Below are 27,202 nucleotides of genomic sequence, written 5' to 3' on the forward strand. Positions count from 1 at the left end.
GATCGAGGCACAGCTGGCGCTGGGTGTTATATGTTTTAAAGAGTGAGTGGGCCGTGTTTTCTCATATGGTGCCGAAGAAAACATGAACAAGGGATTTTGGAACATCCCGCTCGAGGAGGAGAGTAACCGGTTCACTGCGTTCATCACTCCGAGCGGTCTGTTTGAATTCAACGTGCTACCGTTCGGGATAAAGAATTCTCCGACGGCGTTTCAGCGCGCAATGGATCACGTGTTCGGAGATCTCGTTGGCAAGAATGTGTTTTTATACATTGACGACGTGGTTATCTGTGGTGATACCAAGGAGGAGGTCCTAACGCTTTTGGAGAAAGTCCTGCAGCGTACGATCACCTCTGCATTCTACCTTCGACTCGACAAGTCGGAGTGGATGAAGCCAACGGTCGACTATCTGGGTTATCAGGTAGGTCGAGACGGGATCAAGGCACGTAATAAGTCCGTAAAGAGTGTAACGGAGGCGGCCCCGCCGACGAATAAGGCTGAACTCCAGAGCTTTCTCGGTTTGGTGGGCTACTTGCGTAGTTTCATACCGAGGTATGCGGAACATACAGCGAGGATGTGTGGGCTCCTGAAGAAGAACGTCCTTTACGAATGGATAGATCGACTGGAGCTAGACTTCGACGGTCTCAAGCGAGCAGTAGCGAATACCGCAACCTTACACGCGCCACGACCAGGAAGTCCGTACGTAGTATACACGGATGCCTTCGGAGCAGCGCTCATGCAGGAGCAAGACGGCCAAGAAGTACCTCTGGAGTATGCAACGTAACGCTACCGGCCCGGCTGGGATTTTGGGAGAAGACATATATATCACCTAACATTCCACCGTTACGTATAATGAGTGTCCGAGGGAACGGGGGAGAGTTTGACAGCGAGAAGAGGTTGACGAGGTTGAGTCTACACACACATGCCCGGTCTCGAACCACGAGCTACTCGGCTCACGCCTGACGACATAACATCAACCAACACATTCCCTTTTTTTAAAAAAAGGAGAGAGAGAATAAGAGACAAACAAAGAGAGTTTTGAAGTCACCGGAAATGAGAAACCATGCTGTTCTGTTCTTGTTAGCGAGCGGCATTTTGGTCCTCGGGTGCGTTAGGCGCCGATACGTTGCGCTCCGAGCTTTAGCGAAAATCACATACTGCAGTATTGTCTTCTCCGTCTCTCTCTACTCGCTCTGCTTTCGGATTACATTCCCATGCTACTAGCTCGAGTCCATGTGACCGCCCGACTAGGCATACTGTACTATTCTCCACCCCCCCTCTCTCTCTACTCTTCGTGCCTGGGTGTCATACCGTCAAGTCACCGATACCGTGTTTAAACCCTTTCTTTCTCTTATTAATGTTGGTCGCTGGGTCCTTGCTCTACCGAACTGGGTCCTTGCTTTACAGGCAGAATTCACTATGCTCAAGCGGAACGAAGGAACTACCCAGGCCTGCGGGAGACGAACCAGTGGGGACGGACGTCTCGTTCACGCCTCGACAAATATTCACAGGTCGTCTGCTCCTTCACCGCCAAAGGCCCGTGGGTACTTGACTACTAGTCAGTAAGCACGCGAGCAGAGCATGGTGGTGGACGCAGCCCGGGGGTTTCCGGGGGTTTCCGGGCGTTGCTCGTGCTGCTGTTTACAAGCACGTCTAAAGCGTTGGTTCTTGGCAGACTTTGTCCTGTGAATTTGATGTCTCGTCGTCTGCATGGTTTCGGCAGCCGTGCAGACGACACGGCCATCCAGTTCCCAAGGCAGAGTCCACCGAGGTTCCACAAGAAGAAGAAAAAGTCGCGTCCCATGAATGAGAGACTGGAACGCACCCTGGATGCGCTCCGTGGTGTGTCTGTCCACATGCCTGAAGAGCACTCGTGAATTGTGTTGGAGCGCGCACCACATCCCAATGCATAAAATGTTTTCTAAACCAGACTGAACTACACGCTTGCCAGGGTGTGAACCAACTAACCACCGACTCACTTGTTGTGAATGCCATCCGGCACAACATAGCCAAAGGTGCGAGATTCCCTTGTTCAAGATAATGACATTACCAGACGTTCAGAACAAACCAGAAGAAGACGAGGGAGTTAAAACTTCAGGAAACACCTTGAGGGTGCGGTTTGTTCGCCCGAAAAGATGGTCTGAGGCTTTCAAGCAGATGCCTCGGATCGGGACCATCTACAACCCTGGTGGCCAAGTTGAGGGTACGGCTTACTGGGAGTGGCATAATCGTCGTCGTGGGTGCGGTACTGACTGACTTGTTCCGGCCGAGTCAACGCTAGTCTCGTTACGACCAACACAGGACGACACACTTCCCTACAAGACGCTGCCTGTGGACCCTGTTTCCGAGTCAAAGCTGAGTTCGTTCTGACCGGCACAGGACCACGCACGGGCCGAATGGACGCGACTCAACGAGACCCTTCCCGAGTGGAGGCTGCTTACAGAGCTGGCTTCGGATCGAACCGTTCGCAAAAGACCCACATTGAACGACCGATCACCACAGCAGATGCAACCGATGAGCAAATCGGATTTGGCAGTCACAAGGGTGCGACAGCTAAGGTTGGTTTGTCTCGAGCCGGACTTCCCGTTTTTTACTCTTCTATCACTCTCTCATGCATCATATGGGCTAGGTACTGCTACGCAATGTGGTCGTTGCCACTTTTCAGATTGAGGGCGTGGTGGGAATGAAACCCACCACCTTCGTAGGCGGTCTTCAAGTAACGCGTGGTGGTAAGTTAGGCGCGTTGGTAAGTTAGGCGCGTTGGGAAGCTAGGCGTGTCCTGGACTAAAAACTGGATCTACGACGTGGGTATGAATGAAACATGCCAAGTCAGGTTGTATTCAACAGAAGAGCAAGCCGCACACACGTGTCGATAAGTTTTCGACGGGTCCTCGACCGAGTCTCCGAGAAGTCCTCGATCGAGTCTCCGAGAAGTCCTTGATCATATCCAGTGCATTTCCGCGAATAACATCTCGATGGACCCGCTAAGCGTGCGCTCATCATCAGCGAGCTCGACAGTCTTGCCATTCCAGAAAGGCACGCCCGCACGGGAGCTCATGTCACCTCAAGGCCCCGCGACGGGCTCGCTATGGGTCGCGCTGCGGCACGTTTTACGCTTGGTCGTTGCCATGCCGGAATGCTGTTGTGAGCAGAATTTTTTGTGTCATTGTACACTTACCCGGGACCGGCCCCGGAGGCGGTGGCTTCTTTCTGGGAGCAACTTATGTTTTCGCGGCCTTTCGGTATTCCAGTGTTCCACAGGAGCAGCGCATCAGGCTGGAGGCGACGGGCCGGAGGGGTGCGTTGCAGCATCGACTGGCGGCGGCAGTGACGCCGCAATCGGGCGGGGCGGTGGTGAGGAGGAGCGTTTTCGAAAGGCCTGTGGCGACGAGTCGAGTGCGCAGAATGTCGCCTGGACGGACGCAGTCGAGTAGGTCGTACTTATCGATACCGAGCGGCATCACGTCCGTGTGGCGAATGCAGCCTTTACATGGCGGCTTTAGGTCTACGCCGTCGATCCGTAACACGTCGCATCGCACCTCCTGCAACAATACTTTCACTACACGCGCCACCACTTCGCTTTCCACCGACAACTCCTTCGACCTCGCCATCTCCACAGCCTCCACCTCCACAGCCTCCACCTCCTCTTCTGGTTCCAAGACCGCCCCCCAATCTCCCTGTTCCATTTCTTCCGGTGACCACAAAAAAAAACACGTCGCGGGGGGGATTTGTGGAGAATGACAATTCCCAAACACAATTGTGGATGATAACCTCTGCTTGGCTATGGAGTCAGGATGTTGGGCATGATCGTCAAAGGTTGAACGCGCGTTGTGCATAGGGTCAAAAATTTAGTTGCTAAAGATAGTACTCACGACTACAGCAGTGGCTATAGCGTATGAGACATTAGAGACACTATCGTTCGACTTGGGGCACTGACTAGGGTCAGTGATGACTTGACCCGTACTGGACCCATCATCAACACACGTAGACTTCGTCAGGCTCCAATCACAGGCATCACTCGCCAGGCAGGCACTGCAAGTCTTCGAGGACGTACAGCCTGTGCCGGCCTGCACTCCTTCCAACCCAGCCCGGCTGTCCGCGAGATGCGTCAGAATTGCCGCAGACAACGGTTCCTCGGCTGCAACGTCCGCGGGGAACGCGGCAGCGGACAAGGTCTCCTGGCCAGCGCACAAAGTAGCAGCGTACGCAAACATACTGAGGCACTTCATAGTAGTTCAAACGTTACGGCAAAGAGACCGATTCTAATCTCAAAAAAGAAAATGTCGCCCTTTTGTGGGAGACTGCTCGTAGTTCCAAGTCATTGACTGGACGGATGGTGATTGGCTGGATGTTGGTTGGGTGCTGGGTAAGAAACGTGTTCCAGTTTACTCAAAAAAGTATATTCTTGGAATCTATCAGAGCCAACGACGATAATCACGGGACGGTCAAGGAACCTGTCCGCTTCGAGAGAACTTCTCCGAAGGGGCAAGCCTCCCTACGGGGGAGAGAACCACCCCCGGAGGAGGAGTTCTCCAGAGGCATTCGAGGAAGATGGGTGTAAGGTATTGTTCCTAGAATGTATCGCTAAACTCGGGTGCTGGCTGGAGTACAGGCGGACAGTTCGGTGCTTCGTTTTTCAACATTTGGTCTGCTTGATTAACCACCCACACACGCGTGCGCTCAATCAGCTCGAGAGTTCTTTGACCCAAATCGTCGTTGGTTCGTATCTCTTGAATCGTCTTTTTCACAACCGTGTAGGAAGTCTGGGCCAGCCACTTGGTAGAGTACCACGCAATGAGAGCAAGCTTGTGCAGGAGCAGCTGGCACTCCGCAGTAGCGACTGCATCGTTGTGCGCGTCGCTGATGCACGTGCTCGTTATGTTTTCATCCTCACAGTCTGACGGATGAAAAGAGGCGTTGGCTTCATCGATCATGCTGGCTGGCTGTTTTCCTGCACCTGCACCCAGTTGGTCGACCGACGTTGGTAACGTTCGAAACTACATGATTTACGATTTACAGATCCTCTTGTGATAGACCCAGTCCTTCTTCTGGCATTCGGCATTGCAGTACGCGGCTTTCTTGCACCGGCCACAGACAAAGAGCTTTGGTACGCCGGACTCGCTTTTCGTTTTGAAGCAATTGGAGCATTTATCTAGCGAAGCAGTTGGCACGGCTGGCGTTTGGAGTTGCTTGAGGGCATCTTCGGGGTTCCATCGACCTTTTTTTTCGGGTGGATTGGTCAGCAATTGTTGGTAATCATCAAAGCCGAAGTCGAGTCTCTTAAACTCTTGCTCATCATCAAACGACCTAGACAAGAAGCAATCACCGCGAATGTCGTCAGATGTTATACGTGAGGCTCGACTATTGAGCGCCTTTCCTTTCACTCTTCCGACGTTGTCAATGTAAGCATTAACACACATGTGTTTGTTATCCTTGGTCGGAACAGTGAGCGGAATAATTTGGTAATTGTTCTCAACCTGGTCAGTCAGCGAACTCATATCGAACTTGTCCTCCACACGGCCAGCAGACTTGGATTCCGAATCGATTTTCTCTTGCGCGGTCTTGATCAAATCCTGAGTCAGCATCTGCTTCTGTTTCTCAGTTAGCTTCTCCTCCGAAAAATGCATCTTCAACTTCCTCTGAAAATCACCCTCACGGCCCTCGAAGTCAAATACCAAAACCTCCTCATCGATATCCGCCGGAATCAGGACGTAAGAGAACTTCTTGTGAGCAATGTCCAGAAAATCTTCCGACATAAATTTTATTCCCCCCCCTCCCCGGGCCACCACGGAACCTACCAGTTAAACTCAGAGAGCGAGATAGCGCAAAGACTCTTGACTGTCGACGGTGCAGTGTGATGACTCTCCCCGTGTCCCGCACTCGTCTCTTTGCAACTACTAGAGTCCCTAGAACTTGATTCCCATTGATCCAGGTCAGAGAGCTAAACAAGAGCATTAGATCGGACTGCCGAGCTCGGACTGCCGAGATCGGAGCGCCGAGGTTGGACAGGAGGTGCCGTGCACCACTCGCGTTGCAGTTTGGTGGTGGGCGATGGGTCAAGAAGAGAGCAAGCCGGAGAAGGCGAAAGAGGAAGAAGAGTTCTTTGCCCGGTATGAGCAGGTCCAGGACAGCATCAATCCGATCTACCGGTACGAGGGAGACGACGATGGCGGTGGTGAACGAGTGGCGGATGTGGGTTCGACGTTCAACATTGGCGAGGTGGTGGATCGGTTGAGGAAAGCGAAGGAACAGCGGAAGGGCAAGCGGGTGAACGACAGTGAGGGTGCAGATCGTGGGGAGGGCGAGAGTTCAGCCAGCAGTGACAGTAGCCTGCGGGTGGAGGTGGGTAAGAAGCACGTGGAGCGGCAGCAGAACGAGGCGGACGGTAATGAGTTGGATGTCAGCGTGTCAGGCGAGCCTGTGATTCTGTCATGGGTCTCGTTGGAGGTAAATTCCATGGTGAACGCAACATCCGGAGACAGCATGTCTGTGCGTTGGTACCTGGGCAGCGACTTTGGCGACGAACACAACTTCCAAGTCGAACCGTTTTTTGAAAACGTGCTCGGTAGTGAAGCCGAACAGTGTGCTTGCCAGGTTCCAGCGCTCGCCATTGGGCGGTACGTCCGCGCTGTCGTGACCCAGGTGGTCTATGGCTGGAAACCACTGGGCTACGAAGCCACCGTCGGTCAGGCATACGACCCATTAAAACCCAATAGCGAGATCAGAGACACCAACAACGTCCGTAGACTTACCTCATCCATCACTATCGGACCTGCTAGACTACCAGAGAAGTGGTATTCTTTGTACTACCTTGTACTCTATCCCTCGTCAGACATCTCACCCGTGGATGGGACAGCGGAAAGTGCGACGACCGCAACGGTTAACCTCGACGCAAAAGGTGACGCAAAACGGAAGATAGAGGTGAAGGTGGTCCATCCCTCAAGCAACAAGGTCAGAGAAGGAGTGAGGGAACTCGATAACGATGACGAAGAAGGGGAGGAGGGCAATTGTGTAGACAGACAGGAAACGGCTGCATTAAAGGCTGGAGTGGAATTTCTCACTGTCAGATCCCGACAGCCATCCGACGCCCTTCGCTTCTGGGAGGAGAGCTTGAAGAGGGAGGAATGGTCCAAGGCGGCCGCGGAAGTGCTCAAAATCCCGTACGAGAAGTTCTTATTGAGACTCTCCTCCGAGTCGCTGGCTCCAGGCAGTCCCAAAGAGATGGTCCTAAGGTTACTGGAGCGTGTTCCACCGAAGCGACACGAGCAGAGAGAGGATGTCAAGTTTGTTGCCAAAGAAAACCAGGCCGACCTTCTCTACTTCTGGGGGCTAATCAACTGCGTTCAAGCCAGCTGGGACGAAACGTTGGTGAATGCCATCTCGGACCAGGACATGACCCCTTTTGAATTCTGCTCGGTTCTTCTCCAAAAGTGGCTGCTCAAAATGAAACGACGGGATCTCGTGAAAATGACCTGAGCCACCAGCGCGACCGAGCATACGACCGGAGAATCCGGGGGGAGGGGGGACGCCCTTGTGAGGGGGGACTTCCTCACATAGGGGGGAAAGCCCACATGGGGGGTAACCGGGGAGAGGGCGTAACAGGGACGTTATTTCAAAGAGTTTTAGTAGCTACTTCCCGGTTAGTTACTTCCCGGTCAATTGCTTCCCGGTTAGTTACTTCCTAGTTAGTTGCTTCCCGGTTAGTTACTTCCTAGTTAGCTAGTTCGTTCGTTCCTTCGATTTATGTTCGTGAGTTTGTGGGGAGTAAATAAAATGAAGCAATCATGGACGCTTCGTCACTTGTATGGTCGTGTATTGGAGTCGAAAGAATTGGTTTTGTTTGACAAGTCAGACCCTCAGGTGCCGGCGGGTCTTGCTCTCAGAGGTGAGGAATTGGATCGAATTGCGTTGGATGTGGCCGCGCAATTGGACACTGTATTATCGGCTGGTCTTCCCAAAACGTCGGTGGCAGTAGTGATGCCGAATGGTGCGGATTACGTGGCAGTGTTCTTGGGGATTGCGTGTGGACGAGGTATTAATTGTTTATTGAACCCGAAGTACCAAGAAGCGGAAATTGTGTTTGCAATCCAGGATTTAAAGTGTGCGGCAGTGGTTACTGGTTTCCAGGAGCTGCCTGAAGCGGTGAAGGCAGCAAAGACTTGCGGAATCCCGTGCTACAGATTCGAATGGATGCAGTTGTATGATCGCTGGACACTGGGACTCTTGGATCAGGCTAGCGGAGAGCTTGCCGAAAGTAGAAAGGACTATGTCAAAAAATATCATTTCCCTACTGACCTTACCGGTTTCGATATCGCCTTGAAGCTGCACACGAGTGGAACGACAAGTAAGCCCAAAACCGTGTCTCTTCGGCACTGCAATATAGTCGCTACGTGTGTGAACCAAAGACTAGCGTTCGAATGGAACAAGGAACGGGACCACTCCTTCCTTATCATGCCGCTGTTCCATGTACACGGCTTGTTCAATGGCTGTCTCGGACCCCTCGCCGCCGGCTGCAAGGTCACTGTGATTAGTTCAAAGTCGTTCAGCAAAAGCGTGTTCTGGAAGGAATTAAAGGAATCCGGTGCCAATATGATCACCGCGGTGCCCTCCATGTGGCAGATATTACTACTGGATCCTGAGGCAATCCCCAAGCACCTCCAGCCCATTCGCTATATACGCAGCTGCTCTAGCGCCATGGCGCCTGCGGTCATCACTCAGTTGACCAAGGTGCTGAACACCCGTGTCGTCGAGTCCTACGCCATGACCGAAGCCACACACCAAATGCTGAGTACCCGTCTGCAGGAATCGTCCCCTGGCATGATTGGCTGGCCAACCGGCACGGAAGTAGTAATCGTCAACCCCGCCACGCAGACCGTCTGTCCCTTCAACGAGCCGGGCGAGATTTGCGTACGCGGCCATAATGTTATCACGTCCTACGAGGGCCTCTCCGAAGAACAGAACCAGCAACACTTCTACCTGCAAGCGGACCTGAAGGGTTTCGCAAATGGTGCCAGCTTCGCCACCTCTGCGCCTGCCGTGCGGGAAACAGCAGGGCACGAAACCGGACACTGGCTGTCGGAGTTCGAAGAGGACCTGAAGACCTACTGCGTGCAGCCGCTCAGTCTCGATCCGAAAGAGGCGAGAATTGAGCAACCCTTCCTTCGAACCGGCGACCTCGGGGTCATGAACGAGCGCGGCTGCACACAGTACATTTCCCGGCTGAAGGAACTCATCAATCGCGGAGGCGAAAAGATAGCGCCAATAGAAATCGACGCAACCTACCTCAAAATCGACTCTGTAAAAAACGCCGCCTCCTTCGGATACCCAGATACCATCCTCGGAGAATGCGTCGCCATTGCTGTCGTACCCATGAACGAACTCCTGCTCCCGGGCTCTGCCGACCAACGTCCCGATCAACCCACACCGACCGACCACATCGACGACGTACAGACCTGGGTGAACAGCATACACGAAGAAGCAAAAGCGACACTGTCCAAATTCAAAATACCTATCAAGACGTTCGTCGTCAAGGAACTGCCCACAGGCCCCACCGGCAAGGTGCTCCGGCGCGAGCTGAACAACTTTGTCAAATCTCGCCCCTGCTTCTAGTCCGTGACTTTTTGTTGACCGTGCGACCGTCACTTTTTGCCAATCTGTCAATCATGCCACGCCGTCTTGGAATCCGCAACTCCGCCTTGGTCGTTCCGGCCGCTCCTTGATCGTTTCCGTCCTTTTGTTTTCCGTCGTTGGTGTTTGTTTGTGCTTGGCTGGGACACAGAAAAATGACGAGCACCGCAAAGAGCGACGCAAAGAGCGAGTGTTGCCGGCCGTTGCTGGCCTCGACTTCCGCAGTGGAAGAGACGGGCGATCGGTATGACACCGGTGAGAAGTCTGCAGGCGACTCTCTGCACCCTATCCGTTCCAACAACAAGACCGCATCGTGTGGCGGCGGGTCATACCAGCTGGTGAAATGGAAGTACTACGTCATGATGGCCAAGGTCGGCGACCGACTCAGCGCACTCGGGAAAAAGAAAATGAACCAAGCCGTAGACAGACAACTAAACCACCAAGCATCTCTTTGAGACTGCAACCTGCCGTCGCTCATTCACCGCCGTTCTGCCTTGCCGGTGCCTGGAAGCTTTACGCGGGCACACCAGAGGCACAGAGCACCCCTGTCCGGGCCGGGATGCGTCAGCTTTATTCCGTTTCGTCAATTGCCTTTCTCTTTTCGGACTTGAGGGTAGCGGCTTCCTTCTTCGCCCTCTTATGCGCAATCATGGCTTCGACCAACTCCTTCTTGAACGGACACGAGTTGGGCACATGTAGAGTGTCCTTTTTCTCTATAAATATACACATCAGAGGGACGAGTCAAAAGCCAGAGGGACGCGTCACGGGGAGCGCATCCGGGTGAGATTCCGGCAACAAGAGGTGGGGGTCTTACTGAATAGTTTGGGCATGGACTTGGCGAGCTTCCGCGCCTTCCGATGGTGCTCCTTCACCTTCTTTTCCACTTTGTACTTTAGCTTCAGCGGCTGTCTCTTGCTCTTATCTAAGAACAACAATATGGCACGAGGGTATGGCACTAGGGACGAGGGTATGGCACTAGGGACGAGGGTATGGCACTAGGGACGAGGGTATGGTACTAGGGACGAGGGTATGGCACTAGGGACGAGGGTATGGCACTAGGCACGAGGGTATGGCACTAGGGAGGAGGGTATGGCACTAGGGACGAGGGTATGGCACTAGGGACGAGGGTGTGGCACTAGGGACGAGGGTGTGGCACGACGATATAGCATATTAGAGAGGGGTAAGATAACATGTTGGTCGAGGGGGAAGGCTTGAGCACGATTTAACTTCACCATGAGGAATCAGTTCGGGAGGTTTTTTAAATAATCCTTTAAGGCTGGTACAAAATTTAACCGGGTGGCCTCGTTGGGTGACCAATGAGCTGCGATCCAGTCAAGTTGGTATCCCATGTATGTTCCAATAACTCTGGATGGGGTGCCTGGAGGCAACAAAGCCATGACCTCGTTTCCATTGAGAAGGGGCGTCATGGACCACAGACCCTGTAGCTGATATTTGTTGTACACAAGCTGTTTAATTCCCAGGATCTTTTGAACGGCTTGATCGTATGTATTAGATTTTAATGTCGCCAATTGTCTCTGGCGATTGTTTGCACAGACTTGTCGAGCGGGACCCAAGGTAGGCAGAATATCCCGCTTGAACACACGAGCGAGTACGGCGATTATAAGAGCAAATTCCCAGTACCGATCGGAGCCACCCGCTCTCAGCACCCTTATAAGCTGTTCACGACTTGGCTCAGCTGATTCACACTTTTGTAAAATTACACACCATTCCTCCACTATACTGGATAATACAGCCACTCTACAAACATATACTCTGGGCATGAGGGGTGAGGGGGTGAGGGGTGAAACAAGAGGGCAATTAGGATGAGGAGGTGAAACAAGAGGGAGGGGTGAGGGGGTGAAACAAGAGGGAGGGGTGATAAGTCAAATGGGGTATTACTGGGTAGCAACATTCTTGGATTTCAGGGTAATCAGCATATCTTCCGTTGCGCTCAGACATAAATTCTTAACCTGGCACTTGTAGCCGAAATGGTTCAGTAACAGAGAAGTCATGAGAATTACTCCCTTTTTCTCAAAACTACGGTAGGGCTTCGAGTAAAATCCTGATTCCTTGGAGAGCAAATCATGTCTACTATCTTGTCGTATAACAGATTCCATGAATCTCTCGACGTAGATAGGGAACTGAGACCATTCATTTAACAGCTCCACCGGATGATAAACGCCGTTGTAGGCTGCGCATATGTTGGTACAGATTTCAGCACACCTGTGCGCAACAAAATTATGCTCTGTAGGAAGCAGAACGTATTGCCACAAATCCCATTCATGCATGAGTTCAAATGCTCTGAGGCATGAGGGGTACTCAAACACTTTAATAAGCTCTTGACGGATGCGTTCCTTGGTAATTTTTTGTTGAATTGCAAGTTTAACCTGTGAGTGATTGCATGCTTGGTAGACGGAATCGTGGCATCGAGTATTTGGTAACTTGCTTGCAAATCGAACAACTCTAATAACTCTCAATGGGTCATCCATAAAAGTTTGTACGGGGTCCAATGGTGTTCTGAGAATTCCCTGTCTCAAATCATTCATACCTACACCGGTGAAATCTTCAATTTGCTTAGTATCAACATTATAGAATAAAGCATTTATTGTTAAGTCACGGCGATAAGCGTCTTCAGCAGGAGTTCCAAAATGAATAGTGTTAGGTATACGACTATCATTGGCGTAGCTTTCGCTTCTGAGATTAACAAAGTCAACCTCCATATTCAGAGACGAAATGGACATCATTGCCGTTTCCAAATGCTTACTTTTCTCCGGATTCGCTTTAACCACAATTGTACGAATTAACCCCGCACCAACTTCTTCCCGACCACGTAACCAAGACTCAAATTGATGCGCAAACTTCTCACCTGTACAGTCCTCCAACGCTATGTCTATGTCGTGAGAACGGATACCCAACAATCGGTCTCGAACCCATCCCCCCACTACACGCACCGGCTTCTTCGTAGGACCTACAACCAACAAGTAGCACACACTGAATAAGAAACCACTTACACTCAGCACAAGTCTGCCTAAACTCCTTTATCATATTCAGAAGGATATTCTCATTCTCCGTGATGGTAACTTCAACCAAATTCATCGCGCACCCTTTAGCTGACTATTTTTATCTCCCCTTCCAAGGAATCGATCGGTATTGAAGATCAGTAACAAAAAAAATAGCTTGCCGCACACGTCAAGCCCATGAACCTAGAACCTCAAAGCATTGGATATAGTCTTGTATGAGTTCTGGAGCCCGCGACCGCAAGCTGTCTATGATCGCTGCTTGGTTGGGTCCGAGTGCCAGTCTCGAAGCTTGTTTGCAGACTTCCTCCAGTCCCAGTTCAGCAGCCACTACGTCGTGTTCTGCGTCCTGGAAGTTCTCAATGATTCCGCGAGCCGCTTCGGTCAAGATGACGGGACCGAATGACGCCAGTCCAAAGCTGCAGCCATCAGCTATCGCCGTTTGCAGGACAGACATGAGCAACGCGGTCGAGGGTCTCTTCACGTCGAATGGAGGCTTCCGGTCGCTGATGCCAGCCGCGGCAACCCATAGCAAGAGGACGCGGGCTAGTTCTTCCCGTTCCTCTGTCCAGGACTTGTAACATGGTAGAGACGCCAGGTAAATCTGAATCAAGCTCATTGCGGTAGTCGCCTCATTCGGCATGCCGTACTCGACCATTACGTACAAGCTTAAACCACACATGCTTGCCACCAGGAACTCCAACTGACTTACTGCCTCCTCACAATTTATCTCAGAACCAGCCGTGGAAATGTTGTGCTGCTCAGTCATGCTTTGCTCGATCATGCCCATTCCCGGCGCCAGGTCCGCTGCAGTAGCGTCATCCACTGTCCCAGCTGTAGTGGCAGTAGCACTACCTTGCGGACGACAGACTTGCAGCAGAGATAAGCAGTGGACGAAAAAACCAATCACTTGCTGCGCCTCTTGTGAGTTGTTAACCTTGACGTGAGGCATCAAATTTTCGCAAAGGAATCCCAGAGGACCGGTGAAGTAAGTCAAAGACCCCAGCTCAGGATCGTGCTGCTGCAACTTGCTGATGCCGATCTGCAGACCGGACATGAAGGGAACAAACGCCTCAGAGAAGAACAACTTTGCACCCAGTGCCAGGTTGATTGCCGTCTCTGACGGTTGATCTCCCCGCACATCCATTCCGCCGGCCTCGTTCTCACAGAGACAACTGATGACGACCTGTCCAATCGTTTCAAGTCGCTCGCAAATGATTGTAGCAGCGGTCGTAGCGGCAGACTTCATGGTGGTCACCGTTCCCTCGTCTTGGCTTTGCGTTAAGTCTTGGCCGTCGGCTGCCAAGAGGTCTGCTACCGTCTCCAACACCTCCGGTCGATACGAGGCCCGAATGACCAGAGTTATAAGCTTGTATAGTGAGTCCAGTATGGCTCCTTTAATTGCGGTCTCTTCAACACACACCTCAGTTGTCGAGGTCTTCGTCCTGCACGTCTCGGCTTTGGAGACGAGGCACTGAGCGGAAATGCTGCATAGATAGGCAGCTGCAGTGAGCTCTTCCACGTATAACCGCAAGTCTTTTATAGGTCCTTTGCTGCTAAAGACCAGCAGTTCCGTCGCCTTGGTCATGGCGCGGTTCATGTGTTGCATATCGGCTGTACAGAGCCGGTTGCTTTGATGAATGTGATCTACAAGACGGAGGATCGCCAGATCGACCTCTGCGTTGTCGACCGACAACTCTTGGAGCAAGAACGTGACTGCCGGCAAATGACCAAACAAAAAAGTTGTCCCTTCCATCTGCGTCGTGGTAAACAACCGAGACAATTCCGGCTGCAGCCCAACAAGCTTCCGAAATAACTCCAGCAAATTCACTGTGTACAGAATCTCCGCGATACTACGACCTGCATCCCCCGCACTTCCCATATTTCGCGTGCCTGACGCTGTATCTGTACTCGTCGGACCACTCACTGGAGTACTCATTGGAGTCTCGGCGTCGCTACCTGTCACCAGCGACCATGACTGCTGCTGTTGCTCAGATTTCTGCGACTTATTATTCAAGTATATTTGTTCCAGCGAACACAGCATGCAGAGTACGGGAGCTGCATCGAACCAAGCTCTCTCATCCTTCAGAAACGAGCGCTTCTTCTGCGCCATTAAATAATCTGCTATATGGTTTAACGGACCTAGAGCAATCAGCTTCCTCTGAAGCTCCATTCTTCCAGTTTTCCTCGTATTATCGGCATGCCACGGACTCATAAGACTAGTCATAAAGTCATCATTCTTCAACAAAGACCCCAAATTGGCCACCCGGTGCCCCATCTGGGCACCCTGAGCAAACCAAGAACCAATAATAACACATGCTGGCTCTATCTCAGCTATCTCCGTCGATTTCAGCTACAAAGTTTACGTGCATATTTTACGGCGCATTATACCTACCTGCTTCACCACGTCAGCAGCGCTAGAACTCAGAAAGTCGTCCAAGGCACTCGCCGATGAAAGGGACCTGAAAACATTTTTCGTGATTCTCTTCAGCTTCCGAGTAGGCCTCCCCATCTTTATTTTCCCGGCGATAATTCAATTGATATCCACCCCGACCTGGCCTGCGCCACCCACCGGGTCGTGCTGCCTTCCCTAGAAGCTCCGACCTGACCTGTGCCGCCCACATAATCCCCTGCACCGCTAGCATTTTAGCCAGCACACGCGTGTGCAGCACGCGTGTGTGCTTGTCCATATTGCCGATGATTTGTCCCTCAGTCGTCCAGAAGTCCCGAACAGTCGCTCCGGCGGCCTCGAGTGAAGATGCCTTACAAAAGGACCCCGTAGTGACCACTACGAGGACGGTCGATACATCTGGAGATATTGGTGGAGTCGTGGAGATTGCTGTGCCCAATGAAGTGGTGGGTGCGGAGGATGTGTTGGCTCGAAAGGAGGGTGATGTTTTAGCGACATTTATTGAAATAGACCGGTTGCAAGACCAAGGAATAAATGTGGCTGATATCCAGAAGTTGAAGCAAGCGGGATACCAGACCGTTCTATCAGTGCTTCAGTCGACTCGCAAGGAGTTGAGTCAGCTGAAAGGATTTGCTGAGGCAAAGGTGGAGAAAGTGCTAGAAGCCGCAGCAGCGCTGGACAGTTCTCAGTGTAGTTTCATGACGGGCTCGATATTGCTACAGCGGCGTGCGAATATTATACGGCTTAGTACAGGGTCAGTTATTCTGGACAAAATGCTCGCTGGAGGCATTGAATCCTCGGCCCTAACGGAGGTCTTTGGAGAGAACCGGTCGGGAAAGACCCAGATTTGCCATACGCTATGTGTCACGTCACAGTTGCCCTTGGATATGGGCGGCGGAAACGGCAAAGTGTGTTACATAGATACTGAGGGCACGTTTCGCCCGGAAAAGATCGCACGAATAGCCGAGAGATTCGGCTTATCCCCCGAGGAGTAACCCCCGCATATCCTGCCTCGCATACCCTGCCTTTCATAACCGGCCTTGCATAGCCTGCCTGTCCCGCATATATTTTCCCCAGATATCTTTCCCCGCAGCGTTTTAGACAATATCCTGTATGCCCGGGCCCATACGCATGAGCACATGACGCAGTTGATTTGCATGGCTGCATGTCGCATGGTTGAGGAGTCCTTCAGCTTGATGATAATTGACAGCATCATGGCTCTATTCCGGGTAGAGTTCTCGGGTCGTGGAGATCTGGCCGAACGGCAACAGGTGCTAGGAAAGGCTTTGAATCGGTTGCAGAAGATCGCCGAACAATTCAATGTGTGTGTGCTCTATACCAACCACGTTATGGCCGACCCTTCTGGTGCCATGACCATGGTCGCTAACCCGTCCAAGCCTATTGGAGGACATGTTCTCGGGCACGCTAGTACCCACAGACTGCAGCTGCGAATCGGGCGAGGCGACCAACGGATTTGCAAGGTGTACGACTCCCCCTGCCTTCCGGCGACTGACTGTGTGTTTCAACTGAGTGGTAAGCGTCTTCCACTTCCTCACATCAATCCACTCGCTGCAGATCAAGGGGTGATTGACCCAACGGACTAGTGAATCCTACTGGTTCATGAATCCTACTTGCTGCCGACACCCCTACTGACTCCCGTTAATTAAAACTGCCCGACCGTGGCGATAGCAGGGTGCCCACCGCCCTGTGAGCTGGACCGATAGTTCCTGGCGATAGTTGTCGGTGGATATCTGATGCAGAAGGGTGCTTTTTCACTTTTGTGAGTGTGCTTCCCGCACAATTGTAGCACGAGAGGCGAGTATCTGATGCAGCGAATTGTTTAGCAGTGTCTTGTTTAGCAGTGCCTTGTGTAGCGGTGTCTTGTGTAGCGGTGAGATTGCTTTCGGTGGCTTGAGAGAAGACTTTTTCACTTTTGTGCTTCGAACGATTGCAGTACGAGGAGAAGAATGGCGCTGGCACTGTGCGTGTGGTGATGCCCGCGCGTGTGGGGGTTGGTATTCTGCATCGCTAGACTGTTCGGGTTGTGACTGTCCTTCGATGTTTGTCCTTTGATGTTTGTCCTTTGATGTTTGGTGCGTGGTGCCATTAAAAATGTTTGGGGTGTGGTTGTCAATTATCCTTCCCTGTTGCTTGTACATAGCAATATCCTTATTGTTTGGGCGTAACTTCGCCCAGAGGCCCGACGGCTGGGGTTATGGAGAACGGCTTAAGTTGGCAACAACGAAGACTGGTGACGATCAGGAGGAAGTGGAAGATACATTACCGGATGAGGTGGAGAATGGTATAAACGATAATGAGCAAGATAATGAGGGAAGAGTAGGACATAAAGATGCGGAAGTTGTGGCGGCGAATGAGATCGCGGATGGCAAGGGGGGCAATGAAGAGATAGTGGGCGAAGACACCGAGCAAGTGCAGACAGAGATTGCCCAAAAAAGAGTTGACACCAACCAGGTTGATATGACTGGTACCAAACCAACTGGGCTTACAGCAGATGCTGGCAGAGTTACGTGTAGTCCACGCGAGGCAAGTTCGAGTGCCCACGCGAGCTCGAGCGCCCATGAAGACCCGTCTACTCGACAAAAAACCTCTGCTCTTCGGGAGCAGGCGGAAGACGAGGGAGCGCGCGACAACAGGGGGGAAGGAGCGAAGGAGGCGAAGGTACGAAAAAAACCCTCGGACGGCGGATGCTGGGTGGAAGAGATAGATCCGGAAACGGAGGGTAAAGGAGGGTTGATACAGGAGGACAATCTGGCGCCGGAGGAGGCGGAAGAGGAGGCGTCGCCAGAAGAGGAGGCGTCGCCGGAAGAGGAGGCGTCGCCGGAAGAGGAAGCGTCGCCGGAAGAGAAGGCGTCGCCGGAAGAGAAGGCGTCGCCGGAAGAGGAGGATGAGCTGGATGTATCTTTGCCGGAAGCATTACGGTTAAAGGACGAAGGTAATAAGTTGGTGAAAAACTCGGAATGGAAACCGGCACTGGAGATGTATCGGCAGGGTCTGGACAAATGTCCGAGAAGAGAGTGTGCAACGGCGGCGATCTTGTTTGGCAACATCTCGTACGTGCTGTGCCAGCTAGAGGAGTTCGAGGAAGCAGTTGAACACGCTACTTCGGCAATTGAATTAGATAGTACCTACTCCAAAGCTTATCTCAGACGATACAAAGCCAACAAAGGCTTGGATAAGGTCCATGACGCTTTGGCAGATCTACGGAGCGCCACAGACCTTGACCCATTAATTAGAGACACATACAGAAGAGAATTAGCATTGATAGAACGGGAATGTAAGTCCAACACGGGCCGCACACACTGACCCGAACACACAGGGAACGGTTCAGTCATGCTGCTTGTTTTAGCAAGTGAAAGAGCAGAAAAGGAAAAGGCCGAGATGCTCGGCAAGCTGAAAGAATTTGGCAACTGGGCGTTGGGCAAAGTCGGCATGTCGGTGGATGATTTCAAGGTGGTCCAGGATCCGGCCTCTGGAAATTATAGTGTTCAATACCAGCCTTCGAATCCCTCAGCTAATACTCACGTGAACTTCTCCATGGGCGGTCCTTCCCCCACCGCGGACACATCACCGCAGTGAGACTCAGTGACTGACTACTTTTTTGCCTGAAACGCCAGCTTCCCGAACCAGCCAGCTTCCTGAAAGCCCGTTTTGGTTCAGACGCCGGTCTCGATATGCAGACCGCCAAGTTATGCCGGGGCCTGTGAAACTCCAAGATCACTCGCTCACCCGCCGACTGTCGTTTTTATCTTTAATGCACTGCGTTTCCGCCGGGGTTCAAATGGTGTTTAAAACGCGGAGAACCAATGGTCGTGACGGACTCCTGGCGACTATATTGACGTTGGGCCTGTACGCGGAAATGGTATGCAAGACCGGCATTCTGGGCTTTGAGAGGCAGAGAATGCTGAGGTCATTCCACAAACTCGACGTCACCGAGAATGACTTTGAGAGCGCGAGCTTTGGGAGCGCGAGCTTTGGGAGCGCGAGCTACGAAAGCCTAGCTTACGAGCACGCAAACCATGAGGCAGACCCCGAGACGGCAGACCCCGAGACGGCAGGGCACGAGACGGCAGGGCACGAGATGGAAGATTACGAGGCGGAAGATTACGAGACGGAAGATTACGAGACGGTAGGTTGTGGAGACGAAGCGAGAGACACAGCCGAAGTCATTGACGACTTTTGTTGTAAATTCGAGAGGTGGCGTAGAAAGTCGAATGATTGCCTTCATTCTGATGAGGCCTTTTGGCCAATGTTCTGGGTGACCCGCGCTCAGCAGTGGGTGATGGCGGGTTGTGGGAAGGACGAGAGCTGGAGAGCAGCATTGTGTGGTCGGGGGGCGCCGGTGGCATCGATGCCGCCTGAGTGTGAAGTCCGGACCTGGTGTGCGTTGTCAGCCTGGTATCCGATATCGGCAGCTGCGTGGTTGGACCACATGACCAGGATCTTGATGCCGGCGAACCAAGAACGAGCGTTTAGTGTAATGGAAGGGCTGTCAGACGAAGAGTTGCAGGAGCTGATTAAGGTGCTAATCCCGTTCATGGGGGTGGATGCCAACGAGCAGTTGCTGGACGAGGTGGTAGCAGACCTTCGGACGTGGCCGTGCACCCCTTTTGGGGGGACCGGACACGCGGACCATCTCCGATTCCTCCAGGACAACCCCATCTTCTTGCTAGTAACCAGAGCTCGCAACCGACGTCGACGCCAGCTGGTGGAGAGATACACTGCAGCCTACATACATCGGATGGAGGATGCCGTCGCCACCTACTTCAACAGCTCACGGCAGTCTCCTGTGCGCCGACTCCTGGGCAACAACCAGCAGATCACAGGCATCGAAGACTACGAAAGCTACGAGCTAAAAGACTGGGCTGGCATGGAGGAGGACCTCGTTCGGAATCTTTTGCAGGGATACCGGGACAGCTTCTTTCCTGGAAGCAAGCCCAGTGACATCGACAGCTCCTTCCCAATCCCTTCGCCCACTGAGCAGGAGCTGGAATACTTATACGCGCATGTTATGCAGTCTACCGTAGAGACGACCGCTGCAAAACAAGCTGACGCCTATGCGTCCCGCTTAGGATGCATTGTATCGGCTTTTTGCTACGATTTAGAAGCCTTGCAAAGGACCGCTACCGCGCCTCTCCTGCCTTTCCTCCTTCACTACACCTTCGTCCTGGACGATTAGTGCTGAACAACGGCGCCTCCATCAGGACGACTGGTGTTCAACAATGACTACGAAGGGTGCTCGGAAATCCAGCGGTCCAATCTTTTAACACACCAACCGGGAAAGTCACCAATTGGGAAATACACCACGCGTGAGCGCGCGCTGGGGGGGGATTTTTTTCGGCGTTTCATGAAGTTGGGCGTTTGGGTGTTGTTGGCTTTGGTGGGCGGAGTGAGTGTGCCGGTAGAACAGCGTGTGCGGGATGGAAGTCCAGACGGCATTGAACAAGAATGGCTTGTGCCGGAGGGACAGCGCCAAGTGCGTGGCATACCCAGGGATGTGTCTGCATTGGCGTTGATCAGAAGTTGTGACCAAAAAGTGCAAGTTAGCGGGCCCTGGCTTGTCGACCATACTTTTAATACCAATGGCGACAAATTTTGCGTCGACATTGTCGCTGGTGATGTAGGGGTGAACGACACGCTGATAATAAGTTACGGTGGAAACTACGTTCGCGACAAGAAGCTAACCAAAAGCTGGAATGATATTCCCAGTAACGAGTTCGTTTGCAACATATGTTCTGATATCGTACTGTTTCCCTTAGCAGGCCGTAACACCACAGCTGCGCAAGTTGTAAATAACAAATTGAAGGCCATTGACCCTGGTTTTGCTGTGCTTTCGAACGGGACTGTTCCGAACGCTGCTGACGTTCTCAAGACTGCCGAGCGAAATAAGCAAGTCTCCTTTACGTCTAGCGCATATATTGCCGCCAAGAGAGAGGAACGCCAAGACTCCGACGAGGGAACAAGACTCCGACCAGGACTCCGACCAGGGCTCATCGATGAGGAAACACTTCGGAAAATGATGGATAGTTGCAAGGACATCCAGTTTAGTAGCCGATCATTCGTTCCAGCTAAATTTACCTCAGTCGACACCGAGTACTATCTGCCGTTTTGGACGACCAAGGTTCGGGTTACTGAGGATTATGCTGTTCGTAACATGGGTGCCAAGGTTGTAGGGCACTACGATGTGAACACACTGGTCAACTTGTACCACCGAACAATCGGCACCTACAGAGCCTCGTCGAGTCCTTCAATCACCATGCACGGAATCATAATGAGTTTCTTGGCCGAATTTCCTCCTTCCACGAGCCACCATGAGTTCTATGATCGAATTGGTAACATAACAACCACTGAGGTGCTGTCCAATGACAGATCAGGCCAGCTTCTGGCCCTATATCCGAGACATCCGATTTTGGGGCAATGGAACGGGGCGTTTACTCTCAGATATCATACGCCTCAGCAGAACATTGCTTTGTACCACTCGGACGGAGCCGTCGCTATAATACCTGGAAGAGTGAGTATTGGAGGATATTGGATAGGTACCAGGAACGTACGAGTTATACTACCGCCGTTTAGCACGATAACCGAGATGCAATTCCTTAAAAATCCAATCTCCCAAAAAGTCTATAGAGAGAGACAGTGGCTGGACGTTTTCCCATCTAGAACCGTTGTTGAGCTTCAATTTGAAGATATCCCGAATTATCGAGTCATGAAAGACGGAATTGCCCTTATAAGGTAAAAATTTACGAGCGCGCACGCATATACACACACTTCTTTACTTTAGATTTAACAATAGTAGAGTGTATGGTATTATGTCGCACCTTTTATGGGTCTCAGTGGGAGCAATATTACTGGTAGCTGCCACTCGATTTGCTCATCAAAAGAACTACTGAGACCATGAAGAGATATGCGGGGTATTCTTTCTACGCGGGGTATTGTTTCTACGCGGGGTTTTGTTTCTTTTCTCTGGGATATTTTCTGCTGTATGCGAACTTTGGAGACTGGATATGGGTTTGCCACTGTGATGTGCAAGCTGGCCTTTTTGCTTCCTGGTCAGAATGCAAGGGACCCGGGATTTTGGCAAGAGGTGGAAGACATAATTAGGTTTGAGCCAGAGGAGGAGGTCCTAGAGGAGGAGGTCCTAGGGGTGGGGCGGTTTGCTCGGGCCATTTGGCTGGATGATTTTAGCGCAAGTTGTATTCAAGCCGAGGAGAATCGGATTGCTGCTGCTGGGCATGATTTTGGAACGGTATGTGATGATAGTGACTTAAGCGCGCTGGGTCGATGGTTCGAACACCAACGACGGAGACTTGATAAAATGCCGGAGCCGAGCGAGCTCCTTTTCCTCACCCGCCGCACAGTGGAAGAATACGAGCAATGGGACCAGGCTGCAAATTTGGAGGTAAGGAATTGGATTGATCCAAAAACTGCGGGTCTGTCGAAAGACAGCATGGCATTAACCTTATTGATAACCTACGGGATGTTATATCGTGATAACTATGCCAGAGCCGGCCATAGTTTTGAAGCCACGCCCCCCGGTCCTTCATTGATTCGCTGGGCGTGGTATACCTGGGAGGAAGACAACATGCAGCTCGAGAAGAGACTGAAAACGTTGGCCCTGCTTTCTCGATGGTCTTCTATGAAGGCTCTGAGTGGTCTGTTAAGACAGCCGCCTGGATCGTCGTATTCACTGCAGAAGGTGACCAAGGAGGCGTGCCAAGCTGCTGCCGCCTTTTGGTTCTGCCCAGGTGATTGCCAAAGAGAAAAGGGTGTTGACGAGGTTGTGGACGCAGTTGTTGAAGATGTCATGCAAGGCCGCTCCGTGTTTGAAGCTGCTCAACGTCGCGAACAACTGCTATCAAAACAATATATGGACGCTTATCAACGGTGTCAGTACCAGTTTTTGTCAGTGTATTTCCCAGGGGCTCCAGACTTCGCATGCGATTCCAGACAGCCTTTCGAGGAACGAATATCCATAGACGCTCCGCAATTTCCTGTCGGTTCAGAGACTAAGATTAATTGCATTGACGATTACGGGAACTATAACCTGCGCCAGTGGGCTTGGTTCGAGGAAGAACTGGTGCGTTCCTTGCTAAAGTCGTTCCTTTGTGAGCTGTCTCAATCCGAATTGAAAACCGTTAACGACATGATGGGGAGGAGCGAGTGGATCACAATTTCGATGAACCAAGAAGACTTTGACGACCGCTACAACGAAGTCCTGAAACATGTTGTTCGTCGTGTTGCCCACACCCAAGCAGAAGAATACGCACATAGACTCTCCTGTGTCCAGATGACGGTCACCCAAAAATCCCTACACCAAGCCGCAAAGGTTTCGTTGGACCCTTTGCCCACAACGACAGCCCCCGCTGACAAAGCTCTTCCACCGGACAGCTTATGGAGTCGTGTGTATTCCGAACATATAGCCAAGCAAATTGAGAATAAACAGTTTTTTGTGGAGGAAAGAGAAGTTAGCGGTGAGCCATAAACGGCATCGGTGTTGGTCAACGACACACGCCGTCACGGCTTGGACCATTAGACCAGATTCTTAAAAGCTGAGTCCAGTGACTATGGCGGTTTTGAGCTGAATTTTATGGCCCCCGAGCTTTTAAGCCCCCACAAGCTTTTAAGCCCCCACAAGCTTTTAAGCCCCACAAGCGAAAATATTTAAACTTATTACCCGAAGTTATTAGGAAGGGATGCGCACGTTCAAGGCAAATCGTGACTGGCTTGCACGGGCTGCGGGGCAGGTGGCGTTTGTGTTGCCTTACCAGTCCCCTAGCCAGTATTCTCCGGAGCTTTGGCAGGAAGCGCCAGAAGATTTTCGGTTATCCCCGGATTACCCGGTGGGTTTCGGACAATTCGCTCGAGCACTCTGGATTCAAGAAGTCAGAGAGCAAGAGATTGAAGGAGACATGGAGCTGGTGATGAGCGGCGCGAACAGCCATGCGGGTAGGGCGCCCCGGGTGCTTCGTCGTTGGTTCAGTCATCGTTGCGTGCAGTTTGATAACATGCCGAAGCGAGAAGAGTTGTTATTCTTTACGCGCCGAATGATCAAGGAATACGAGTTTTGGAACCAGGCGTGTGGTCCAGACATCAGAAAAGTAATTGATCCGAAGAATGAAGGTGAATCAAAAAAAAACATGATGTTGGCTCTTACTAAAGCTTGCATGCTATTGAATAATATGGATAGCATGAACAGCGTGGCGGTGAGAAGTCACACATACGATGCTTCGTTAATTCGTTTGGTATGGTATGACTTAAAGAAGTTCGAAATGTCATCTCAAGAGAAGTGTGATGCTCTTGCTTTTCTTTCCTGGTGGTATCCGCGTTTAGTATCTCAACTATTTGCTCAGGAATTTAGACCTTGCTTCAGCATTGATCTGACGTTGAAGGAAGTCAAAGGAGCGGCAGTGCCATGGTTCCGAGCCGAGCCGGGTTCGCCTATAGTGAGTACTGTCCTTAGTGACATTAGCGCGTTCTTAGATTCTACCAAAGAAGGCCGTGAGGGCGAAAAGGGCCGTGAGGGCGAAAAGGGCCGTAGATCCTTCGAGGACTGCGTAAGCCACTGCCGAAAAGCCCACTACGACCGATTAACTAATCGGTACGAGAAGGCATACAGACGGCGACAGGAGGAGGTGTTATCGGTGTATTTCCCAGCTGGTCGCGACTTCTGGTTGGAAGCTCCATTTGATGGACGAATAGCAATCGAGACTCCCCAGTTTCCCGTCGGCTGTCCGATTAAGGTTTGCTGCATCGATGATTACAACGACTACAGCCTCCGGGAGTGGGCTTGGTTCGAGGAAGAACTAGTGTGCTGTCTGATGAAAGTGGTGCGACTTGACGGGACGCCAGAGGCCGACAGTGATGCTATCACCGAAAAAATTGAACACAACGAGTGGTTCCGACTCTCCTTGGACAGAAACATGCTGCAAGATGTATACAGCGCCGTTCTCTCCCGAATAGTGCGTCAAACCGCTTGGAACCAAGCGAAAGCCTACTCCAGAAGAGTCGGCTGTGTCCTCATCTCAGCGGGTGGACTCATCCCACGACGCAGGACTGAGGCCCGGCATACTTTGAAACGCAGTCAGTCCGTCTGAGCCGCCGTTTCGCCCTTACGGTTTTCTTCCTGATTCATTGGTTGCTTTATCGAAGACAGGCCCTTGTTTTTGTTTTGATAACTCAAACCGACTAAGACACATTCCTGTTCGGCTCTCCGCCACTGGGAGAGGTCTCGTGGGGAAAAAAAAGATCTTTGGGTTGGTAGCATTCTGGATGCCTGGCCTCTCTCCCCAGCGACGCGCTGCAAACACGCGCGCGCTGTCCCGGTACTAGTTTCGCGGCACTTCAGGAACGAACGAGCCATCCATTCTTTTCAGGACAATTTAATAATAGTTGCGTGTGGTCTTCGAATCAGTTCCGGAAAGTAGAAAGTTCGTTGACTAAATAAAGAAAGGCCACTGTCAATGCGAAGCTCAAGAAGCCTGTCAACAGATTGTGACTGGAGCCTCGCCACGATGTTGGGGTGGTTAAATACGGAACCGTGGGTTCGGAGTTTGTGGCTGCAATGGAGGACAGAGGACCATTGCGAGACCGAGCTCGAACGTCGTCTCAGCAGCGAAAACGATGACTGGCAAACTCTCATGTGGTTTGAACGGGAGATCCTTTCGCCACAGAGTTTATCCTTCAAAAATGCCGCGACGCGCGGAACGGTGCAGCAATTCGAACAACTAAGTGACCCCTGTTTTTCAGCGGTTGCTGAATGGCTTCTTCCTCGATTCTGGTCCGACTTCAAAAAGTCGAAACATGCGGACGCAGTGGTCGCTCGGTTAAGAGAAGCCTACAGCAAGAGTGCCTTGCCTTCCCTTTTGTTTGCCTGTCAGTCCCACAGCCCCTGGCCTTGCAGTCCCTGGCCTTGTAGTCCAGGGCCTTGTAAGTCAGGGCCTTGTAAGTCAGGGTCTTGTGGGTCAGGGCCTTGTAAGTCAGAGCCTTGTAGGTCAGGGCCTTGTAAGTCAGAGCCTTGTAGTTCAGGGCCTTGTAGGTCAGGGCCTTGTAGGTCAGCGCCTTGCAGTCCAGGGCCTTGCACTCCAGGGCCTTGTGCTCCCCGTAGCTTTAATCCCGAGGGGTCATGGTCAGTTCCGGGCGTGGCCCATTTGGCTTACTACTTGGAACTGAGAGATTCTATGTCACCGCAGGAGAAACTGCGCTATCTCTCAACGCTTGCCCGCTGGTATCCCGCGCAGGCCTTCATGCACGTGTTTACAGATTTGAAAAAACATTCGCCGCTGTTCACGCAGGAAGGCTATGATCCGAAAATTGACGGAAATGTGTGGCAAAAAGAGGACCTAAATAAGTTCCAGCAAGCGATATGCCTTTGGCTTGGCTATGAACGCAAGAATGACATAGAACCGATGCGAGATAGCATCGTTGGTCCAATGGTTGGAGAGTTGCTATATTTCTTAGACGTGATAATGGATGAGGCCTCAAGCAAGCATGGAGGGAATCGCAATGTGGCAGCTCGTACGGCGGCGCGAAAATCCCGAATGGGGCAGTGGATAAATTCTATGGCAGTGGATCGAGCTCGTGTCTTACGGAAGTGCTACATTGCCCGTTATAGCGACCGCCAAGAGAGCTTGATATCTGCTTATCTCTCAGGCCTTCTGTCCTGGCAAGGTCCCTCGCCGGTGATGCATCCTCCTGTGGGACTAAACGAATGCTGTGGGATTAACCCCCTGAGAAGCTGCCAACCCTACCAGTTGCGCCAGCTGCTGTGGATGGAAGAACAGCTCGTGTGTCGTTTGGTACACATGCTCATCGACCAGCATGCCGCCGAGACCTGTCAACAGCGAGAGGACGTAATCGACCGCTTTATGCATTCACCCTCCGCGCTCTGCGTCTCGGAAACCACGTACCGCCAGCTGTACAGCAAGGCTCTAAAGGAAACAGCCGTCCAAGTGGCCATTGAACAAGGATACGACTTCGCCTGGAGGGTGGCCTGCGCCGGAATCACAATAGTCTACGGCCTGTCTCCAGCGTCCGACTCTGTTCAATCAGATGCACCCTCCAACCCCTTTACTTCTTCACTCTATGGTGAGCAGCCTTCGTCAAGCGCTTTTTTTTGAGGGATAACATTCGGGCC

General features: G+C 51.9%; 15 protein-coding genes across 15 annotated transcripts; 10 read left to right on the plus strand and 5 right to left on the minus strand.

The window, feature by feature from the left end:
* Positions 1–3,218: 3,218 nt before the first annotated feature.
* Positions 3,219–3,683, minus strand: GNI_016400 (exosome component EXOSC1/CSL4 protein; the record flags this gene model as incomplete). The annotated part of the gene is made up of 1 exon (XM_011130682.1): positions 3,219–3,683. The coding sequence occupies one exon, from the start codon at positions 3,681–3,683 to the stop codon at positions 3,219–3,221; it is 465 nt and encodes a 154-aa protein (XP_011128984.1).
* Positions 3,684–5,003: 1,320 nt separating this feature from the next.
* On the minus strand, positions 5,004–5,753 carry GNI_016410 (MYND finger protein; the record flags this gene model as incomplete). The annotated part of the gene is made up of 1 exon (XM_011130683.1): positions 5,004–5,753. One exon carries the CDS (start codon positions 5,751–5,753, stop codon positions 5,004–5,006), a length of 750 nt encoding a protein of 249 aa, XP_011128985.1.
* Positions 5,754–6,048: 295 nt separating this feature from the next.
* On the plus strand, positions 6,049–7,473 carry GNI_016420 (hypothetical protein; the record flags this gene model as incomplete). The annotated part of the gene is made up of 1 exon (XM_011130684.1): positions 6,049–7,473. The coding sequence occupies one exon, from the start codon at positions 6,049–6,051 to the stop codon at positions 7,471–7,473; it is 1,425 nt and encodes a 474-aa protein (XP_011128986.1).
* Positions 7,474–7,770: 297 nt separating this feature from the next.
* On the plus strand, positions 7,771–9,606 carry GNI_016430 (AMP-binding enzyme; the record flags this gene model as incomplete). The annotated part of the gene is made up of 1 exon (XM_011130685.1): positions 7,771–9,606. One exon carries the CDS (start codon positions 7,771–7,773, stop codon positions 9,604–9,606), a length of 1,836 nt encoding a protein of 611 aa, XP_011128987.1.
* Positions 9,607–9,779: 173 nt separating this feature from the next.
* GNI_016440 (hypothetical protein) lies at positions 9,780–10,079 on the plus strand (the record flags this gene model as incomplete). The annotated part of the gene is made up of 1 exon (XM_011130686.1): positions 9,780–10,079. The coding sequence occupies one exon, from the start codon at positions 9,780–9,782 to the stop codon at positions 10,077–10,079; it is 300 nt and encodes a 99-aa protein (XP_011128988.1).
* A 115-nt stretch (positions 10,080–10,194) lies between these two features.
* On the minus strand, positions 10,195–10,816 carry GNI_016450 (putative GNL3L/Grn1 GTPase; the record flags this gene model as incomplete). Its single annotated transcript, XM_011130687.1, has 3 exons — positions 10,195–10,337; positions 10,439–10,599; positions 10,761–10,816. 3 exons carry the CDS (start codon positions 10,814–10,816, stop codon positions 10,195–10,197), a joined length of 360 nt encoding a protein of 119 aa, XP_011128989.1.
* A 49-nt stretch (positions 10,817–10,865) lies between these two features.
* On the minus strand, positions 10,866–12,720 carry GNI_016460 (putative tRNA nucleotidyltransferase; the record flags this gene model as incomplete). The annotated part of the gene is made up of 3 exons (XM_011130688.1): positions 10,866–11,382; positions 11,524–12,592; positions 12,636–12,720. The coding sequence occupies 3 exons, from the start codon at positions 12,718–12,720 to the stop codon at positions 10,866–10,868; spliced, it is 1,671 nt and encodes a 556-aa protein (XP_011128990.1).
* A 93-nt stretch (positions 12,721–12,813) lies between these two features.
* GNI_016470 (hypothetical protein) lies at positions 12,814–14,814 on the minus strand (the record flags this gene model as incomplete). The annotated part of the gene is made up of 1 exon (XM_011130689.1): positions 12,814–14,814. The coding sequence occupies one exon, from the start codon at positions 14,812–14,814 to the stop codon at positions 12,814–12,816; it is 2,001 nt and encodes a 666-aa protein (XP_011128991.1).
* Positions 14,815–15,338: 524 nt separating this feature from the next.
* GNI_016480 (meiotic recombination DMC1-like protein) lies at positions 15,339–16,655 on the plus strand (the record flags this gene model as incomplete). Its single annotated transcript, XM_011130690.1, has 2 exons — positions 15,339–16,042; positions 16,145–16,655. The coding sequence occupies 2 exons, from the start codon at positions 15,339–15,341 to the stop codon at positions 16,653–16,655; spliced, it is 1,215 nt and encodes a 404-aa protein (XP_011128992.1).
* Positions 16,656–17,163: 508 nt separating this feature from the next.
* On the plus strand, positions 17,164–18,648 carry GNI_016490 (TPR repeat protein; the record flags this gene model as incomplete). The annotated part of the gene is made up of 2 exons (XM_011130691.1): positions 17,164–18,346; positions 18,419–18,648. 2 exons carry the CDS (start codon positions 17,164–17,166, stop codon positions 18,646–18,648), a joined length of 1,413 nt encoding a protein of 470 aa, XP_011128993.1.
* A 175-nt stretch (positions 18,649–18,823) lies between these two features.
* GNI_016500 (putative transmembrane protein) lies at positions 18,824–20,248 on the plus strand (the record flags this gene model as incomplete). The annotated part of the gene is made up of 1 exon (XM_011130692.1): positions 18,824–20,248. The coding sequence occupies one exon, from the start codon at positions 18,824–18,826 to the stop codon at positions 20,246–20,248; it is 1,425 nt and encodes a 474-aa protein (XP_011128994.1).
* Positions 20,249–20,416: 168 nt separating this feature from the next.
* GNI_016510 (ribophorin I) lies at positions 20,417–21,805 on the plus strand (the record flags this gene model as incomplete). Its single annotated transcript, XM_011130693.1, has 1 exon — positions 20,417–21,805. The coding sequence occupies one exon, from the start codon at positions 20,417–20,419 to the stop codon at positions 21,803–21,805; it is 1,389 nt and encodes a 462-aa protein (XP_011128995.1).
* Positions 21,806–22,051: 246 nt separating this feature from the next.
* On the plus strand, positions 22,052–23,551 carry GNI_016520 (hypothetical protein; the record flags this gene model as incomplete). The annotated part of the gene is made up of 1 exon (XM_011130694.1): positions 22,052–23,551. The coding sequence occupies one exon, from the start codon at positions 22,052–22,054 to the stop codon at positions 23,549–23,551; it is 1,500 nt and encodes a 499-aa protein (XP_011128996.1).
* A 211-nt stretch (positions 23,552–23,762) lies between these two features.
* GNI_016530 (hypothetical protein) lies at positions 23,763–25,163 on the plus strand (the record flags this gene model as incomplete). The annotated part of the gene is made up of 1 exon (XM_011130695.1): positions 23,763–25,163. The coding sequence occupies one exon, from the start codon at positions 23,763–23,765 to the stop codon at positions 25,161–25,163; it is 1,401 nt and encodes a 466-aa protein (XP_011128997.1).
* Positions 25,164–25,529: 366 nt separating this feature from the next.
* GNI_016540 (hypothetical protein) lies at positions 25,530–27,185 on the plus strand (the record flags this gene model as incomplete). Its single annotated transcript, XM_011130696.1, has 1 exon — positions 25,530–27,185. One exon carries the CDS (start codon positions 25,530–25,532, stop codon positions 27,183–27,185), a length of 1,656 nt encoding a protein of 551 aa, XP_011128998.1.
* Between the last annotated feature and the right edge of the window lie 17 nt (positions 27,186–27,202).

Source organism: Gregarina niphandrodes (assembly GCF_000223845.1).
Source record: "Gregarina niphandrodes unplaced genomic scaffold scaffold00002, whole genome shotgun sequence".
Classification (NCBI taxonomy): domain Eukaryota; phylum Apicomplexa; class Conoidasida; order Eugregarinorida; family Gregarinidae; genus Gregarina; species Gregarina niphandrodes.